The sequence below is a fragment of the Ochotona princeps genome, chromosome 18 (assembly GCF_030435755.1).
Source record: "Ochotona princeps isolate mOchPri1 chromosome 18, mOchPri1.hap1, whole genome shotgun sequence".
In the NCBI taxonomy this organism is placed as follows: Eukaryota; Metazoa; Chordata; class Mammalia; order Lagomorpha; family Ochotonidae; genus Ochotona; species Ochotona princeps.
The window spans coordinates 38,861,267-38,879,176 of record NC_080849.1 but is presented as its reverse complement, the minus strand read 5'-3'; the positions used below and the strand labels follow the sequence as shown (position 1 = coordinate 38,879,176).

Genomic DNA, 17,910 nt, shown 5'->3' with positions numbered 1-17,910 from the left:
TAGTTGATTAGGGAACAAAGTGTCAAGGGCTACAGGGTGAAAGTGGGTAATACCATTGTTTCCACATCAATATCATTTTACCCTGTATCTGGGGTCAGGGAAAAAACAAAGGGAAAAGCCCCGCCCAACCTCCCACCCATCCCAGATCCCCAATGGGAGGCGTGCTCTGAGGGTCCTGCTCATACAGTTTTAATAGTTCATCAGTTCTGGATTGCTGCCAATCTCTCAGTTCCAATCGCAATGAACCCTATTCAGAGTCCACTGGCTGACAGTCTCTTCATGGTTGGGGTTCTAAGATCAGCAGTTCAGTTGGAGGGATCTCTAAAGAAACTTCATCTGAGATGCTCCCAGGCCTGATTCTTGTGCGAGTTTGCTAGTACAGAGTCCGACACCGTCTGTCACACCAATCAGCTTATGCTCATGCTGGTCGTTGGGACTGCTGGGTTCATTCTGTTTCCAGCCCTGTCTTCCTCATGAACCAACGGGTGTTGTAGTCCAGTTCGATCCTGCCCACTTCATACTCGGTGCTCACGCAAACTGGTTGGAGCTGCAGCCTAGTTGGGGTGACTCCCCATAACCCCCACCAGTTCTGCCCCCTACCCAGGTTCCCATGCTTGCCAGTATGCACTGCAGGCTTGTCAAGTCTGTCCCACATTCCTGTTTAGCTCTCGCACGTGTCGATGGGCATTGAAGCCCAGCTCAACCCAACCAACCTACTATCCAGCCCACATACCTACTGGCAGGTGCCCTTCTGTACAGCCACCCCTGCCCCTGTCCTGGTGTTCGTGCTGTCCAATGAGAGTGGTAGCCCTGAAGGAGGTGCCCACTCTTTCCCTTCTAGGCCACACTCACTCCCAGATTATGCACTCTCCAGGTAGTTCTGGCATTTGACTTGACAGAATTAGCTCCAACTGCCAGCCTCTGCCAGCTAGTACTGCGGCTAGCCCAACCAACCCTCACCCACTCTAGTTTTTGCTTGCACCAGTTGGAACAGTCAGCCCACCGTGGCCCTTCCCTTATCTAGCCCACATGAGGCCCACAGTTGTAACAGCCCTGCCTATTCTGATCTGCCCCCATCCCGACTCATGCTTTCCAATGGAAGTAGTTGTCCAACAGGGGAGCCCACATTCCCCTGTCAGCTTTGCCTCCTCCCCCTGATTATCACATGTGCTGTTTGGGCGCTGCAACCACATCTGGTATGGCTCATCTCACCTTGGCATTCCTTATTGTGTACTAGTATGTGTTGCAACCGAACCTGGCTCGACCCAGACTCTGTTCTGGTGCTCGGACTCACCAGCGGGTGATGTGAACAGGTTCAGCCTGGTCTGCCCCCAATCCATGCCATGTGTATACCAGTGGGACAATTTCCATAGCCTGTTCTGGGCTGTTTCCTATTGTGCTTCTTGCGCTTACCTGCAGGGACTGTGTCCTGCCAGAGGAGTTGCCCAGGCTCCTCCATCAGAAACTCTCCCAGTGCCAGGTTTCGCGCGTACCAGTGGGTCCATGAGCCAGCCCTGTTCAGTTCACTTCCTATCCTAGCAGAAACAGTGGTGTTTCCTGACTGTTCTTCAACCCAATCTGGTTCTTATTGTTGGATGTTTCAACCCAGCCATGGCTCTTCCATACCCCCATACAGCTTACGCATGGTTCAGTAAGGGCTGAGACCTAGCCTAGTCTGTCATACATTTCCCCTGGTCCTGCAGAGCACCAGATGGTGTTGGGGTCTGGCCCGACTTGGTGCTTTCATTCCCAGTCCACACTTGTGCCAAGTGGGATTACACTCATATCCTGATCGGAATGCAGCCCCATTTACAGCCCATGCGCTCATTGGTGGGAAACTCAACCCAGCTAGAGTATCCCCTTAGTTGCCCAACTGGGCCTATTCCCAGCCTTAGATCTTGTGAAGGCCAGTGGTTGCTCTGATTCAACTTGGTAGAGCCCCTCTCTTGTCGTGTCCCCTTAGATGCTGTGGCTTAGCATCCCTGTCTTACGCAGATCAGTAGGTGCAAGGACCTACTTGGCATGACCTGTGCTCCAACCTGATTTCTGTTGTTTCTTGTGAGTTAAGGTTTGTTCAGCTCTGCCCATTCTGTCCCCTTCCAGTGGTAGCACGGCCCACCCCACATCCTGTTAAAGGATGCACTTTCAGGTGCTGCTGCCTTGACCTGCGCTGACTGTTTTGGGTTCCTGCACCCATGTGTGATGGCAGATGGCATGGTCACATCTAGCTTAGTCCATCCCAACCCCAACTTGCGAGCTAACCAGGGGAACTTGTATTTCCACAGGGTTGGGCCCACACAACCCCATAGAGTCTACCCCCAGACCAAGTTCTCTCACGTGCTGGATAGAGTCTTGACCCTGCCAGATGTGACCACTCCACCACTCCACCAAACAGTTGGGTAATGGTACCCATCACTGCCAAAGAGGCCCCCATCCATAGCATTGGTGTGGGCTGGTGTGTGACGATCAGTGATGTTCTAGGCTAACAGGCCATTTCTGTATTCTGAATTGGGTTGGTATATCTAACTAACCGTAATTGTCTCCTGGGTACTTCCCTCCAAACCACCAGGTCTCAGTCCCCATGCCTGCCTAAAACTTCCATGACCCTGTCCCTGGGAATCACCCAAGATTCACTACTCACCTACACTAAAATTGGACTTAGTCATGGGTGTCCCCAAGCAGCAAACATATCTTAAAAAAACCCAGAGTTTGCCGCCAGATTTTCTTTTAGCTGGATATTTCAAGTTGATAGTGTTGACAAGTAAATGTATGAATGGAAGGATTTGCCATATTTAATATCAGAAAACTAATGGTCCATATTCAGATAACATTTTGGTATTACAAATTGACAAAGTACTTTTGTACATCCTCTATTTCATTCTGTTGCTTTGAAAGGACTGCTTTTCTTCACATTACAAATGAGGACATGGAGGCCAAAAGATTTGAACTAAAATCACTCCAGGTCACAGAGTTAATGCACCACAGGACTTACTGGAGTCCTAATCTATGATTTCTCTCCCTGGCCCAACCTTCTCTCCCCCTGATTCTGTCTTATACCCTTGGCAATTCATCTTTACCATGCAACTTACAAGCAGACATTGAGCACCTGCTTTGTGTTCTGGACTGACCTGAGGAATCGGATCACACTTTAAGGCTAGACAGCAAATCCACTCAACAGCAAATTGTCAGTGCTGCTGTTCTTTTCACCCCAAGTGGATCCGCCTGTGGGGTCTGGGGAACACACAGCTCTCTCCTCCTTCCTCCTACAGTCAGGGCAGCAGCCTCATCCTAAGAAGAGAGAGAGACCTGGAATGGCGCCATTTTTCCCCTGCTAAGGGAGGAGAGGATTGAAAATCTTACACTATATGACGAGGTTTATTAATAAGAAGTAAGGTAAAGTTACATGCGTAGAAGGAAAAAAGGGGTTCCAGCAGGATTATTCAGCGGCTAAAATCCTCACCTTGCAAGCGCAGGGGTGCCATAAAAGCATGGGCTCATGTCCCAGCTGATCTTTCTCTTTATCCTTCTCTTCTTTAAATCTGACTTTCCAATGAAAATAAATAATAAAAAAGAAAGAAGAATTAAGAGAGGATTCCAAGACACCTGAATAGGGAAAAGACACACTGATGTGTCATGGAAGATATCAGAAAAACAGGGGCGGGTGTGCATGCCTGGGAGATAGTTGGAGACAAGTTCTCAGTGCAGAATCTAAAGAGAGACTCCACGGAGCAGCAAGGCAGTTAAGAGGTCATCACCAGTGACACCTGCAGCTGGCAGCTGGCAGGGAAGCCATCTTCCCAGAGCCGCGTGAGAGGAGTCTGTGCTGTGCTGGTGGTCCTGTCTGGGATCAAGCCTCATGGTCCCCACTGAGTCCAGGAGGACGAGTTGGCAGGGAGCAGGATGCCCATTGAATTCTGTGAATGAAGGGCACATTGCTACTTTTCTCTCCCCCATCAGGCATGGGGTGAGCAGCAGGGGCAGCCGCCTTCCCAGGGTGAGGCACATGGAGGCCATGGCAGCCTGTGCACCCCTGGTGGATTTTGTCAGAGGGAGAAATTAGCACTCCCCAATGTGAGTAAAGGCAAATGAGCTGGGAAGGGGGAGCAGAGCATTCTCTTAACTGTGTGAATGAAGGGCACATATCCCCCTTCCCTCCCCCAGCCAAGGAACCCAAGAACCAGTGGGGAAGTACTAGCTTCCCCTAATAAGGCAGCTGGGGGTGGAGTCCAGCCTGAAGAGTTGGCAGGGGGCAGGGTACCCACTTGGCACACAGTTCCCTTCTCCCTCCCAACAATGCACCAAACTCAGGATCAGATGCCTGTCTCTGTGGATGGGGAGGCTCGAGGGGCAGAGAGTAGACCTCCTGCATTCTGTGACTATGGGAACCTTGCACCCTATGGCTGTGGGAACCCTGGAACTATGCAATAGCCAGGGAACCAATAAGGGTGTGGTATATGACTGGGTCTTAGGGAAATTACTGAACTTGACTGCAGAACCTCAAAATTCCCTGTAGAGTGTGTGCCTGAATGAAGGGGAGGTGCTGGACCAGTGAGGCTCCCTTTGGCATGGAAATTAAAAGGATAGGCTAAGATATTTCCATCTTAATAGAAAGACAAGCAGGAGTTGCCCTCTTAATATCATACAATGAAATAGACTTTAAGACAAAACCTTGGACTTGGCTCTGTAGCCTAGTGGCTAAAGTCCCCACCTTATATGCACCAGGATCCCATATGGGTGCCGGTTTGTATCCTGGTTGCTCCGTTTCCCTTCCAGCTCCCTGATTGTGACCAGGGAAAGTAGTTGAGGACAGCCCAAAGCCTTGAGACCCTATACCCATGTGGGAGACCTGGAAGAAGCTCCTAGCTCCTGGCTCCTGGCTTCAGATTGGCTCAGCTCTGGCCATTCCAGTCACTTGGGGAGTGAACCAGTAGATGGAAGATCTTCCTCTCTGTCTCTCCTTCTCTCTGTAAATCTGACTTTCCAATAAAAATAAGTACATCTTTAAAAAAAGACAAACATTTTTTTAAAGATTTATTTTATTTTTATTACAAAGTCAGATATACAGAGAGGAGGAGAGATAGAGAGGAAGTGGAGCTGCCGGGATTAGAACCGGCAGCCATATGGGGTCCCAGCGCATTCAAGGCGAGGACCTTAGCCACTAGGCCACACTGCCAGGCCCAAAAAAACCCAAACATTTTCAAGAGAGGCAAATGAGAGCATTAGATAATTATTAAGGAATCAGCTCAACAGGAAAATGTGATTATAGAAAATGTATCAGCACCCGATGTTAGAACACCCAGTTATTTAAAACAAATGTTAGTGGAGCTAAAGGAAAACACAAGCTTCAATACACTCATAATGGTACACTCCAACATCACACTGGCATCAACAGACAAATCCACAAGTCAAAAAATCAACAAGTAAGCAACAGTGCTCATCTATAGTTTGACCAAATGGATCTAACTGATGCCTATTGAGCATTTCATCCAGCAGTTGCAGAATGCACATTTTTTATCCATCTTTGCATGTAACATTCTCTAGGATAGACCATGTGGTAGGCCACAAAACAAGTCTCAACAAATTCAAGAATCTCAAAATCATTATGTGTATCTTTTCTGATCATAATGAAATCAAGCTGGAAATTAACAACATAAGAATCTAAAAAATATGAACAAATGGAAATGAGTAACATGCTGCTGAACGAACAGTGGATCATAGAAGATGTCAAAAGGGAAATTTAAAAATTCTTGAAACAAATGAAGATGACAGTACAACACAAAATTTATGGTATACAGCAAAACAGTGTCAAGAAGAAGTCTTACAACAATTAGTACCTACATCCAGAAATTGGAAAAAATAACACACACAAAAAAATTTAACAATGCATCCCAAGAACCTAGAAAAGCAAGAACAAACCACACCAAAAATTAGCAGGAGGAAAGAAATAATAAAAACTAGAGAAGAAATAAGCAGAATTGAAACAAACAAAACACATACACACAAGATCAATCTAGTAAAGTTTTTTTAAGTAAAAAAATTGACACCATAATGCCAACATACTTGAAATCAGCTGGAATCACCAGTCCCAATTGCTCTACTTCCAACCCAGTTTCCTGCAAATGGTCCTGTGAAAATAGTGGAAGATGGTCCAAATGGTTGGTCCCCATCACCCATGTGGGTGACCTGCATGGGTCCCTGGCTTCTGCCTGGCCCAGCTCTGGCTGCTCTGATGATCTTTTTCTGTCTCTCCCTCTCTGTCATTCTGCCTTTTGAGTAAATAAATCTCTGGAGAAAAAAAACAGCTGACACGACACGAAAACACAGTGATAAGTTTTCCTAGTGTCAGAATTCCATACACTTTGGGTATCTGCATCTATTTCAACTGATAATGCATATTTATAAAAATATCAAGACATGGAACATAACTATTAACATAATCAAAACAACTTATTATAACAAAAATACTCACCATACTAATTCTCTTAAGGTCGTTTATTCTCTAAACATATATAGAAGGTAATTTGAAGACCTCAAACCCAGTGTCAGAAGACAAGAGTAAGGGTGTTTTTGATTGCCATTCCGATATCCATTCCTTATCTCCCTGTTTTAAGGGACCTGGAGTTTCCCAATGAGATGGTTTGAGTGAAATGGAAATCATCTAGACTACTACTCACCCCCACCCTAGACTTCAAGGACGTTAATGGCTTAAGCAAACCAGAATGCTCTACCCCTCCTGGCCACATGGACTGGTTCAGGGATGAGCACTTGACTACAATCAAAGCACTCAAACCCAGTGAAATCTAATTAGGGGGTTTTCGTGAAGATATCAGAGAAGATGCTTTTCAGCAGGTGGATGCTTCTGGAAGTCATTCTGAGACCAGGCAAGGAGAGTGCATGAATAAAGCTCCCAGGCCCCACAGTGGCAGAGGTGTGAGGCGATAAGAAGCTGTTTGCAACCAGCCTAAGCTGCAGTTCTGGATACAGCTGCGTTTTTAGAGACCCCTATGCAAGAACCAACAAACTTGCTTCTCTGTTCCAGTCTGAGCCGTATTTTCCTATTATCTGAAACCAAGACTACTTATTATTTTTTTAATCCACCATGTGAAGGGTAACAGATGTTTGGGTTTGGGAGTTTCATTTTCACTATGAAATCAAGCAAAGAACCACAAGCTACTGGCAGTGCTCACAGGATGTGTAGAAGGGCTCTGTCCTTCTTTCGGTAGCTTTTCTTCTCTTGCTTTCCAGAGCAAACACTTCTGTGAATCCTATCTGACCCAGGCCAAGTACACTGGAGGCTGCACTGGCTTTGCAGGAACATGTAAGAACTTCGCACATCAAGAATGCAGTGTCCCAGAGTGTTGGCAACCTACATTTCTTTCCTTCTGTGGGTGAGACACACCATGACCTCTCAAATACCCATGACGATCTGCCTTTGCTCTCTGCCATTGTTAGTTATTGAATAGTTACTGAATACAGCCAAGCCTCCATTTTGCACTAGCTGGCTGAACCTTGGGCAGGAGTCCATGTCAACCACAGCTGCCACCATATTGCTGGCTCATGTGTTCACTTCCTTCAGGATTCTGGGGCCAATTTGGAATCTTTCTTGGATCCCTTACCACAGGCAAAAATTAAAATGTCCATTCATGATAATGATGCCAATCTGTCATACAATTAAATCCAACTCTGCATCTGTCTGTGTATACTAAATGGTAGAATTTGCCACTGATCTTCCTTGTCTACTATGGGGAACCGGGCAGTTATACTGAGCCTTGCGCTCAGTCATTCAATAGTTAAGTTTCCCCAAGTCTGCACATTACAGTGTTCAATTCTTGAGGCAGCAACAACTTCACAAAGATCGCTTTGACTTGGCTCCCTTCCTCCTCCCTTCCTCAGCTGCAGGGCCCAAAGTACAACTTACTAACAATGCCCATGGTGTCACCAATTCCTTGAGATCCTTTTTTCCCCCTCCCCCGTAACAGGGCCACAGGGGACTGTACTTGGCTGTCTTCCCTGGTGGGGGGAGGGTAGGCTGACTCTTAAGTCGGGAATGAGCCCTTGGCTTCCCTCCCTTATTTATGAGATCGTCTCAGGGTGTTGGGGCGGATGGGTCACAGTTCAGGCAGCCTGATAATGCTAGGTGTGCGGACAGGGACCTCACGTGGGTCTCATTGGGCAGTACAATGCCTAGCACCTGCTTGTCAAAACATACAAAGCCATGAATGTATGAAAGAATACCCTGGTGCCTCTGTCACCTGACCCTGACACTGGCCCGGTGGGATGTAGAATCCCGATCATCCATTCTCACAAGATCTGAATCTAGGAGAACATGTCTCATCTTTTTTCTTAAGTTTCCTGAATACAAACAGTTACAGCCTTTGAATGCCATAAGGCACTCTGACACTGCTGATATTTCAGCCTAACCCTAAATCCAGGAATGCTTAAATACAAACAGCCCGCTAGGCAAATCCTCCTCAGGCAGCAGGAACACACAGCTCCCTGCACTTCTACTCCGCTGCTCTGCATCATCTCCCAAGGGTGAGAACCACCCATTCTCTTTCTTTCTTTCCTGTTCCAATTTGTGGTTCCAAGCGCTCAAGAATTGGCATGGTGTTGCCAACAGTCCCTTAGGCCAGCTGGGAAATAACAACAATTCATGTTCCTCTTAAATTTGTAGGTGTGAGCGCTGGGAATGGTGCAATGATTTAGATGGTCCTGGAAGGGGTGGTCTAAGTCACAAAGTGCCAGCAAGTTGTACAATGAAAGTGAGTTACGTTGCAGTGTTTGCTGTGGATATTTATCATGCCCGGCTCATTATAATGCCGGCCATGTTTAAAAATCCCTGTGCTGTTTCTAAGTTCAAGTACTGTTTTTCATCCTCAAAAAACAATTCTGTAACAAGCACTGCAGCAGGAGAAAGTCTCTCCCACATTGAAATGATTCAAGTGCAGTGTGAAAACCTGCAACTCAAGAAAAGTGGACAGCTTGGACAATAAGAGCCTTGTTTAGACTGTAGCAGTGTGTATTCGGCGATTTTGCTAAGGCAGAGACAAAATTTATGGCAAAGCAAAGGTGATTTATGAATTTTCTCTAAATTCGGCATTCAGACACTACCGGCACAGAGACCTGGTTGGCAACGATTAATTTCAATCACCTACTAAAACCACACATACTAAAACCACACCTTTGCACTTATTTTTCGGTTGCTTTAGCATGAACGTCTAATCGTCAAAATGAGAACCGAAGACGCTTTAACGACTTAAGTTTGTAATTCTTAGCAGTTAGGATTCCAGCATTTGGGCCTCTGTTTCTCTTTCTCTGCTGGCCCCATCCTGCTGCTGACTGGGTCGGTGGGGTGCGAGCTGGGCTCCCAAGAGCGGTTCTGCAGGTGCTGGAGTCCCGTCCCCGCCGCCCACCACCTCAGCTGCCTCGGTCCTGGGTGCCTCGGTCCTAGCCGGTAGCACGAGTGGAGATGAAGTTGGGGGTGTCACGGGCGCTGGCCATCCCGGATTGCAAGCACTCGTGGCCAAAGCTCCTGGCCGCGGCTAGCCGGTCTGCAGCCTTGCGGGTGCCTTCCCCACGGACCAGGCGGAGTTGCTCGTGTCCCTTCCTAACTCGTTGGCTTTGCTTCGGCTCAGCGGTGCTTCCCCTCAGACTTTCAGGTCCAGCCCTATCGGGGCCGCGCGTGGTCCGAGCGGCCTCGCGCGCGCTGGCCCGGGGACGCGTGTGGGGACCGGGCGGCGCGCGGGGGCTGCAGGAAGCGGGGGTAGCGGCGGAGGCGGCCGCTCGGACACCGGCTCGGCTCGGTTAGAGGCACCCGGAAACGGATCCGATTCGGTGCCCGCGGGAGCCAGCGTTTAGGAGGGAGCGAGGGCAGCGCGGGCGGTTGCTGAGTAATCCCCCGCCGCGCCGCAGCCCTGCCCGGCTCCTCCCTCCGCGCCCCTCCCCGCCCCCGCCGCCCGCTGCGCTCGGCTGGGGCAGGTGCAGCCGGGTTCCGGGCGCGCGCGCGCGCGGGGCCGCAGCAGCCGCTGGCCGACCTCGCCCCAGCGACAGCGCAGGGCCTCGCGCCCCATGGCCGGCTCCGAGCAGCAGCGGCCGCGGCGGCGGGACGACGCAGACTCGGCCACGGAGGAGTCGGCGCCCTTGCAGGACGCCGAGCTGGCCCTGGCCGGCATCAACATGCTGCTCAACAACGGCTTCAGGGAATCGGACCAGCTTTTCAAACAATACAGGTGACCCGCGCGCCCCTACCGTCCGCTTGCGCGCTTCCACCTGCGACTCCGCACCCCGAGGCCCCTGCCAGCTGTCCCTCGGCCCCGAGCCGGCACCGTTCGCCCCGTTCCACTCCACCCCCTCTCGGCTGTGTTCTCGCTCCCCGGGACCCGCAGCACTCCCCTGCAGCATCGCCGCACTTTTTGTCCCAGCCTCGCCCTCTCCCGGGCTGTACCCCCTCCGGCTACCGCTGCCCCAGCCCGTTAACCCTCCGACGCTGCGGCGAGCCCAGGATTTGGCGGGGCGGCCACTAGCGCTCGTGCGTTGAGGGGCACCCTTTGTACCCCGGAGCACACACACGAACGCAGCGTGCCGTGCTTGGCGCCTCGCGTTGCTTTCGCGTCATGGTGCGCTCCAGGCGCTTGCATTGTTTGGGAACAGACATGCGTTTAAGTGCGTGGTCGTGCAAGAATTTTACCACCTCAGCCCAGCTCTGCTCCAAAAACTCATTCTTCCAAATCGTGCTGTCTCCCAAGTAAGCGTGTTTATTCAGAATTCCTCTAACTTCCAAAGAGAAGGAAATTGGGGGGGGGGGTGCTTTAAAAATACGTAAATTTGAAAGGGAATATACATGTGTTCCGTTATTTTTTTTCTCCCTTTAAAAAGATACAAACAAAAGAGCTGAAACCTGGTAGTTTCTTTTGTAGATATGGGAGGAGCCTTATGCTTTTGGGGACCAGAGTCATCATTCTCTTTCTGGTTTTAAGGCACAAGTTTGCGATTTGCCCTTGGCGGGTTGACAACGCAAAGGGCTGCGGAGGAGGCGCTGCTGCCACGCAGCCTCTGGAGTTTGGCTGGAGTGCCAGCGCCCGAGTGCAGTTGGTCTGGGAGCGCAGTTAGCAGGGAAATGACACTGAGGTGCTGACGCCTGGGGTTTCCACATCTCACTGGAGGGCGCTTTCTGCCCAGCCCAGCTCCCATAGGCTTCCTGGCGCAGCAGGGCACTTCTCACTCAAGCGATTTGACTTTTAAATGAGCTTCCCAACACCTCTTGCCCCTACCCCTTTGGGGCTGCAAAGAAAAACTTGGCTTTACAAGGTGTTTTATTTTTCAAGCGTGCAAAGCTCCCAGGTCAGGCGGGAATTTCCTTAAAGCCTACTGTTGGTGGAAGATTTAAAAGATTTGTTTGTCTCATGGCCTCTTCTGTAGTGGGCCTTTTTTTTTTCCTTGTGAAATTTTTTTAGCCTTTAGAATGTTTTGTGTACCGGGCTCTGACTTTAAACCTGCAGCTTTGTGTCCTAAGAAAGTTGGGTGTGTGGAGACCTTCTGAAGATTACCATCACTGATGAGTTAGTTGCTGAGAGATGGCCAAGCGAATTGCAATCTATCTTGTTTTTTAATGGTCCTCTCCACTCCCCACCCTCAGCTCCTTCACTGCAACTGTAGCATACCTAAACTGCTGAACTGCTACCCTGTTGTTCTCTTTCTGTTCAAAGTAAGAAACCTTTGCCTCCTGTCCCCCAATGGTGTGCAGTGCACAGGAGGCAGGGCTGGGCCACAGGGACCTACATTATCTTTCAGGTGTTTTGTAAGTGAGCCTGTGTTGCAGGGACATGAAGGAGGTGTCCATACAGGCTTTACTATTTATGGCTGGGAGCTGGAGCGAAGTGCTTGTGTTTGGGAATGGGAACTGGAGATAAGGGAGGGAAAAAATGCTGTGGTACCTGTTCTCTGCCAAGCACAGTGCTAGACAAATTTCCTTGTATGTTCTCACTGTTCACAGTGGGAGGAGTGAGGTGTAGCTGCTCCTGACAGCCCCACAGGGAGGGAGCTGAGATTCTGAGATGCAAGCGCTCCGCTTCTAAATCAGGCACTCTCAACTTGCCTGTTCTGCCTCCCTCATGAAATGTGTTACTTTGTGTTGTCTGCCTTGTGACTTTGTTTTCCTGCCACATCAGAGCTTTTTCCTGGGTGATAGGGAGGGTAGTAGAGGGTGATGGTGTTACCCTACTAGCCTTCCCTTGCTCCAACTGTTTTGTTTGTGGTGTAGAAAGTCACTGTAGTCTTCGCTCTTTTCCAAGTGTGCTTCTGCTCTCTGTTAACACAGAGGTGCCCAGAGGGGTGGCCAAAAGCCTCACTCCAGCTGCTAGGGTTCCAATCCCAGAATAACACTTTTGTAGCTGCGCACTTGGGCTTCTCAAAGTCTGTTTCTTTGCTGATAAGAGAGGAGTAGCAGATCTGACCCCATGGTGTGGCTGTTGGGATGAAGAGCCCCAACGTGAGGTGTGTGCCCCAGGGTGAGCCATCACTGCATACCTGCTAGCTTTTGTATTTAATGCTTTCCTGTCTAATCCTATGCTCTCATCTTGACCGCAGAGTTTGCAGGTGACTTGCAGGTCACGTTCTATATTCCAGCTGAAAGATTTAAGTGAGAGTAGATTGGTGGCCACATTGGTTTGAAAGAGTTAGAGGGTGGCCAGCATGATTGACAAGTACAAAATTGTAGTTAGGAGTGACAAGTCCTCTGTTGGATAAGAGCTAGAGAGGCGCACAAAGTTATTGCATAGCAAGGTGGCTAATGATAATAATAATAATAATAATAATAATAATGTGTTGTAGTAAAAAAAGCAAATAAGAGGATTTTGAATGTTTGCACCGCAAAGGGCATGATGAATGTTTGAGGAGATAGGTATGTTTGCCCTGATTGAATATTATACAAAGTATTCATGCATTGAATCACAGAGATGTAGAGTTTTTAATGTGTCAGTTAAAAAGTTAAAGATCCTTAAGTTAAAATTCTACTATGCGTCGCGAAACTTCCCTTCCTGTCCCAACATTGCATGGCCTGCTCCCTGGTTCAACAGGTGACCAGTGTCTGTGCAAGCCCTCTGGCCCAGTTTATCTGCAGCAAAGGGTTTGACCGGACTGTGTTGGTCGCAGGTGGCTGGTCTCCTCTTCCTGGTAAACTTCCTGCTGCCCCTTTGTTACAGGCACATGCTTTGCATCTGGCGTTAACAGTTTCATTTTTGTTAAAGCTTGAAGGACATCTTCTCCTGCTGCATCTCAAACAGAGGATGATACAGGATTGATCAAAGGGGAGCTGACGTTTAGCCTAGCGGTTCAAATGCTTCTGTTGCACATAGCTGTGCCCAAGGTTCAGTCTCCTACACTGGCTCCTGACTCTAGCATTTTACTAATGCAGATCCTGGGCAACAGTGGTGATGGCTCTTGGTACCCCTGTGGGAGACCTGGATTGAGTTCCCTGATCTTAGCTTTGGCCTGACCCAGACCCTGCTGTTTAGGCATTTGTGAAGTGAACCAGTGGCTAGAACATTCTCTCTCTCATTGTTTCTCTCTCTCTGTTTTTCTGCCTGTCTGCCTTTTGACCAAATAAAAATTTAAATTTTTAAAATTCCATCAAGAACTGCCTTATGACAAATGGTTGCTTTATAGAAACAGACTATATGAATAGAAGTAGAAAGTGTTTACGTGAAGGTCATTGAGTGAAAAATCTGATTCCATAGTTCAGATATTGTACATTTTGGAATTGGAAATGTCAGCACAGTAGAGGACTTTTCTGGCCTCTAACTCTGTCATGACAGTAGCAATAATACAGTGACAGGCTGCCCCATCTAGGAGATATTTCTACAATTACCGGATAGATGTGTGCTCCTTTGGGGCCTTTTGAGTCCAAGGGTATACAGTTGCAAATTTGTGATGTCCCCTACCTGAACTCAAACTCCTGATCTTGCTTGGTCTTTGGGCTCAATGCTCTAATCCAGCAGAACACAACACACACACACACACACACACACACACACACACACACACACACACACAGAGGCTGTGACCCTTAGCTCCACGTGCACACAGTAAAATAGACCATGGGTTATGCACACACAGCAGGGGCTGGATTTTAGTGGATAAGGTTGGCAGGCATAGGAAGGCTAGAAGCATATGGCAGAGGAGTGCCACCCAGCTCCGCTCGCAGGCCTGTTTTGCAGGGGTAATGATATCTGAGTGTCAAGTTGGACACATCCCAGTCAGGTGTGTGGGTAAGAGTTGGGAGGAGCAGGGGCAGGAGAAAGGAGAATGTAGAGATGTCTAGGAGGTGACAAGTGAGCAGCCTGCCTGGTGCCATAAAAGGGCGCTGGGAGAAGAGGGGGTCAGGTCTGTGAGTCAGGGTGACTGGACTTGCATGTTAGATGGCTCATTCTGCACCTGCCGTTTCTTTCTCCCCACTGGCTGGCCTATTCTTCTTGTAAGTCAGTGCTGTTTTATTGTTGCATTGCCACTCGGTGTCTGTCCAACTCACTTTTCTCTGTGAGCCTGGTCCACAGCATGGCCATCCCAGCTGTAATAAACTCCTGCCTGCTTGGGGTCTTTGGGGCCCTAACGTCACCATCTTTTCTCTCTTTGACTTGAAATGTTGCTCAAGCCAAGGGACTGGAAGGAGAGAGGAAGTCACTGAGCTGTGGGGGGCTGCTGGTGCAACAGATCTTTCCCTTGCTACTTTTGGAGTCCTTATGTTTAGGCTCTCTTCTTCCACTGGAGGCCTCTGTCCTATCTCCTGCTCTAAGTCTTGACACCTGCAGTCACTACTCTTAAGAGTACCTAAGAGTCCCTGGCTTCCAATATCATCATAAAGTTCTATTTAGCTAATGTCAAATCATCATATAATGGTTTTTATTCTGAATGTGCCCTGGTAGCCAGCATGCATGATGATACATATGTCCTGGAGATAGAATTAGCATATAGTTGGAGATCCATTTTAAATTCTAAAATGGCAAAAGCGTATTAAAGATGAAGAGCCAGAGAAATTCATGGTGGAGTTTGTGTGTGTGTGTGTGTGTATGAATCTGTGGGTCCTAAATTGCTGCAGTTCATGGCACATGACAAAGACATGAGATCTGTGGTCTTATTTGGTGAACGTGTTGACTATGGGGCCAGTACTCCCATAGGAATAGTTCATTGTTATCTCAGTGGTTGGCAAACCTTGGCTTATGGGCCAAATTTGGCCTGCTACCTGTTTTTTGTAAATAAAGTTTTATTGGAACACAGCCTGATTCATTGGTTCTGATGGTCTATGGCTACTTTTGCACTGCAAATTCAAAAAGAGTCGTTCTCATCAAGCAGAGGGTCTGCATAGCCTCGCATGCCTATTCCCTAGCCTTTTGCAGAAAATGAAACGAAAGCCAAGAAACCGAAAAGCATGGTTCAGTCCATAGGCTTCTCTGGGAAGACTTACAGGTGTGTGTGAGAAGCATTGGGGCAGCAAGTCTCTGAGCCTCCAGACTCCAGAGAACAGTACTAATGGGCACCTGCAAGGCACTCTTGTTTCTGGATACTCCGGCTGCTCACAGACAGCAGCCATCGCTGCACGTGTCCTCAGGGGAGTCTGCGATGCAGGAATGCAAGGCAGGGAGAAACAACAGAAAGCAGAAACGGTTGAAGGAAACAGGCAGAGCAACTGGAAACTCATCTGCTGCCATTCTCCACCCTGCGCAGCTCAGTGTTGTGTTTGTGAAAAAGCTCATCTTTTTTTTCCCTTCCGTCCATCACACTATTGGAAAAGGTCCCAATTAAATATTCATTAAAGATTCATCTGGCTTAATTGAGGTTCTTTGAAAAACGCAGCTGCCTGTGGGGTGTTGGGAGAGTTCGGAGGAAGTAATTAGGAAAGCAGAATACCTATGCTGGCATGTGTATATGTACGTACCTTCGTGGAGTTCGAGATGTGAACCCTGAGAGAATCTCTTTGCTTGGAGTCGTGTCTGCTCTGCTCACTGTTCATGAGCATCCCTGGCTGGGGGAGTTCTGATGCGGGTGAAAACAAAGAGGGGGCAAGACAGCTGAAGCAGGGAGCATTTTGTGCTCTAGTTGTGTGAAACCACTTGAAGACCCCCTGAATATATCGTGGTATTCCGGGATTCACACAGGCTGCTGTGGCTGCTAAAATAACCCTTTTTGCTCCCAGTCTCCTTTGCCAGGGAACATACTCCTACGTACTCAGCAACAGCAGGGGACTTTCAAGAAAAGCTGATACTGAAAAAGGCTCAAGGAGAGCACATGTGGGAGAAGCAGGGAAGCAAGGGGCTGTGTGGGAGAGATGAATTCACCTGTTGTTTCAGAATTGTGTCCTGTACTGCTGCACACCATGGACCAGGATGGGGTTCTGTCGGGAGGAGGGAGGTTCTCTCCTAGAGAGAATGCTCTGTCCTAGAGAGCAGCCCCTCCCATCCCCCGCCCCTTCCCTGCAGCGTGGCTTTGCATGATGTCACTAACCTGCAGGCAGCTGTGGCCTGAAAATGTCAAAAGGAACATTTCAGAGATAAGCAATGTATAAATCTTTCTGAACTATATTATAGTTGCTCTGCTTCATCCCTGGCTACTGTTGTTCATGTCATACTGTGGCTGAGTTGCAAATGAAGCTTTTTCAGTTATGTATATAATGGAGTGGGGGCAGAATCCTGGTATATGTAGGATTTAGAGACATTTGCAGTTTTTGCCATCCACTGGGGGTCCTGGGTAAGGGGGCTGGCTCTGCCTGTTTCAGCCCTTTCCATGTTGCCAGCACCCTAAATCCATGCATACGCCTACAACTTGGTCCAGTTTGGAATCAAACTGGGTTGAGCCTTGAGGATAATGCATTCCAGTTCCTGAAAAGTATCTGTTGCTAGACATTTTTGTATCAAGATATTCAGAAAGTTGCTGTGCAAAGTATAGAGTTGGCCTCCCTGAGATCAATGTGGAGATGGAGACAGGGCTTTTCTTGAGTAAAGATGGTGGGCAGGTGACCACCTAGTTTTGCCCGTGCTTGCTAAGCTTGCTTTCCCCATCTCTTGTTCCTTGCTCAAGAATTTCAGAACACAGGAGCCACATACGAGAGAGCAGATAGCGGTTCCCTGCCTTACAGGAAGGCCGTAAGTTACACAGTAGGGACTGGAGAGCAGGAAGTGTCTGTCTCCATTGGCATCTGTGCTGCGGGTTGAGTGACTGCTGGGTGTGGGGAGAGGGGGAGCGCGTGGCTGGGCTGCAAACAGGTGTTGCTTACCTCCTGTTTGCATTCAGACACTCCTCAAATGAGCCGATCACGCCCTTCCTCCTGTCCAGAGCTGGAAGATGGTGAAGTCCCTGGTTGGGGTGGCTTGTCCCCCACCCCATCATCCACATCTAACCAAGCTGCCAGCCAGGCTTGCTAAGTGCCAGGCTCCCCGCAGCTGGCCTTCCCTTGCCTGCTCTCCCCTTCTGCCCCCCACCATGCCACCTTCCCAGCCCTGGGTATCTTCTTTTAGCCCCAGGCCTGGCAGCAGGTATTGGCCCTGCTGGCTCTGTCACTGGTCTTTCCCAGAGAAAGGCATTTACACTGCTGACATAACTCCTGTGTCAGTGGGCCTGATACAGTGACATAACTCCTGTATCACCCCTGCCACCTGGAGGCCACTCCTGAAGTCGTCAGACACTCCACCCTCAGGGAATAGGCTGCCCTCTTCTCCAGTCTTAAACCACAGGTGGCTGCCAGCCTTTGGTTACCCTAAGGCCCAGCCCCTGGGCCTGGCGTTTCCTCCCCTCTCCGCTCGCTGCTCTTCATACCACTTCCTGTCTCAGGCTGTGTGGAGAATTGTGTGTCATCCAGTTAGGGAGGCCAGTTGCTCAGTTGTGAGAATCCTCCCAGCCTCGCCTTTGTGCAGCCTGCCTAAG

General features: G+C 48.9%; 1 protein-coding gene across 1 annotated transcript in view; it reads left to right on the top strand.

Moving 5' to 3' along the window:
* The first annotated feature begins 9,673 nt into the window (after positions 1-9,673).
* The window catches only part of TTC39C (tetratricopeptide repeat domain 39C), a 93,965-nt gene continuing 85,728 nt past the window's right edge, over positions 9,674-17,910 (top strand). Inside the window, exon 1 of the mRNA XM_004579600.2 lies at positions 9,674-10,229. Coding sequence (XP_004579657.1) covers positions 10,069-10,229 — 161 coding nt within the window. The 5' untranslated portion in view covers positions 9,674-10,068. The remainder of the gene's footprint in view (positions 10,230-17,910) is intronic.